The sequence below is a fragment of the Lottia gigantea genome, assembly GCF_000327385.1.
Source record: "Lottia gigantea unplaced genomic scaffold LOTGIsca_56, whole genome shotgun sequence".
NCBI lineage: Eukaryota > Metazoa > Mollusca > Gastropoda > Lottiidae > Lottia > Lottia gigantea.
In genome coordinates, this window is record NW_008709919.1 from 1548731 (window position 1) to 1550999 (window position 2269).

At 34.3% G+C, this 2269-nt stretch overlaps 1 protein-coding gene across 1 annotated transcript in view; it reads right to left on the bottom strand.

Annotated features, from left to right (window-relative positions):
- The window catches only part of LOTGIDRAFT_166199 (hypothetical protein), a gene marked incomplete at both ends in the record, with an annotated part of 8214 nt that overhangs the window by 449 nt on the left and 5496 nt on the right, over positions 1–2269 (bottom strand). The window contains 3 exons of the mRNA XM_009063249.1: positions 253–350; positions 1389–1575; positions 1931–1997. Coding sequence (XP_009061497.1) covers positions 253–350; positions 1389–1575; positions 1931–1997 — 352 coding nt within the window. The remainder of the gene's footprint in view (positions 1–252; positions 351–1388; positions 1576–1930; positions 1998–2269) is intronic.

Here is a 2269-nt window from a genome sequence, read left to right on the forward strand (position 1 = left end):
CTAATTGCACCATTCCGATTTTTTGTTTTTTTCGGATCTTGCATTTCCAGAAAAACTTAAACAGACTTTTAAGTTGCTAACGCAATTAAATATCAATGACGCCATGACACCATTTAATCTTGAATGCTATTTGCGATATTTTCGTTATATTATGGTCAAATTTTGTGGGAATTTAGGACGTTTATTGACGAGTAAATGCACAAAAACTCACTCCCTGCAAGTGTGGAATGTGAATATATTGCAGTCACTTACCGATATAACGTTACCCAGAGCTGATAAGGATCTGTTAATATTAGCTCCCTCTTTTAATCTATCTCCGGTAGCACCCGTACTATCAGCTCTTTCAGATCCTATTGAAAGTTTGATAAACAAAGATAATCATCTACATTTAACTAGGTCATTCAACTCGACCTCCTTCGCCAAGCACAACACTTGAATCCCATAGATGTTATCCAATTTGCAAATGACCTGCCGCATTACATTACGATATGCAATTCCAAATATGATCTTATGACAGATTCCAGTCCTGTCCAAGGATTGATGAGCAGTACCTATATACAATTTTTACATGGCGTTATATAGGCTGCTGGTTACGATGCAGACGAGCGCCTCATATCTATTATTTTGAATCAACTTGTTAAAAATTGTTCATAAGATAATAGATATCTTAACAGTTTGTTTTTGAATTTTGCATCACCAAAGAATATTCCATTGGCCACATGTCAACATCAGATTTATGGTAAAAGTTGAAACACCTCGCTAAATCGAGCCAAACGTTTGGTATATAATCGTGCTAGAGTTCAGTCTATGGTCTCAAATGATGTAAAACTGAAGGAATGACACATACCTGCTAAATCTACTAAATTAATGGTACTGCTCTTCTTGGTTTCAGAACCAATACTATCTTTTGATAATCTGATCAAAAGTGATCGTGACTACTGTATGCCCGACTACTAGTAGCATTCATATTAGTCGAGGCTACAGTTCTTGCAGCTGTGCCTATTTATTAAATAAAGATAAATTTGATGAATTAATAGGTAAATTATTGTTAGAGTAATATATTTGTGCACGTCTGGGTGCTATTCAAAACATAAAACAAAAACACCTTTGTTTGTTTTAAGTACCCTAATGTTTCTTTTCCTATTTCTTGGTACTTGGCGAAATGAAGAACGAAATATTACTGTGGTGTTCTTCAGTACTTCCTGTGTTATTTAGGTTTTATTTCTCTGTATTTTTGTTTTGTTTTTGGTATTCCCTGTGTATTCTTCGGTTGTGATGGATGTTATCAATTCCAATGTGGTACTGATACACCGATTTGGGAATCAAGGATTAAGGATATGGCTCGCAGCATTGACGGATTTAAGAAGAACTTATAAACCAAATCAAACCTTGTTCCATTCTCTTCTCGATTTCTTGATAACTTCCAACCGGTGTGTTCTTTAATCCTTCTACGTAAAACATTCCAAGTTTAGCATTTTGTCTGACTGTCAAACCACCTTTAGGATTGTCTTTCGCCAACAAGTCCCTGACTTGTTCATTGTAAATTTCTAACATGGAAAATGTGACCTCAAATCTCTGTAAAAAAAATGTCTGTTTAAGAATTTTCAGAAAATCAAACATTTGACATCTATTGAAGAGTAATCTTTTAAATGTGTCTTTTCATTTTGCTATGTAAATTCATTAATTATTAACATTTGATTAACCAATGGGAATAGATTGGTTTAATTTAACTAATGTATGTGTTTCAAATAAACTTTAGGATTTCATTTTGCTATTGTTAATGATGAGATTAAAGGCGTATTTGAAAGTGTCTATTCCCGACTAAAATTGTGTGCGTCGACATGACGTTACGAACGAAATTGCATAACTTTTGTAACCACTGATTCAGGTTGATTCAAGATGTTATTTTATTATATAATGATCAACCTACTTTATTATCTTTTGTGTTTGATGCTATTTCTTTAAACAATTCGTCACAAATGATTGGTACTATGCCTCTGAAATAGATAAGTGTTGAAGTTCACACAATTTCGACAAATTTGAAGTCTCCTCCAAAACAAAAATAGAATTGTATTTCTGGTAATGACACCTGGAAAATACCTTTGTCAAAATATACAGTCACACCCAGCTATTACCCCGTCCCATACGCCAGTACTGATGGGTGGAAGGAAAATTTTGACACTAGATCAACAATATCTCATAAACTTACTTATTTGGTCCGTATCCAACCATGGAGTACGACTTGCCAGACCCAGTCTGTCCATAAGCA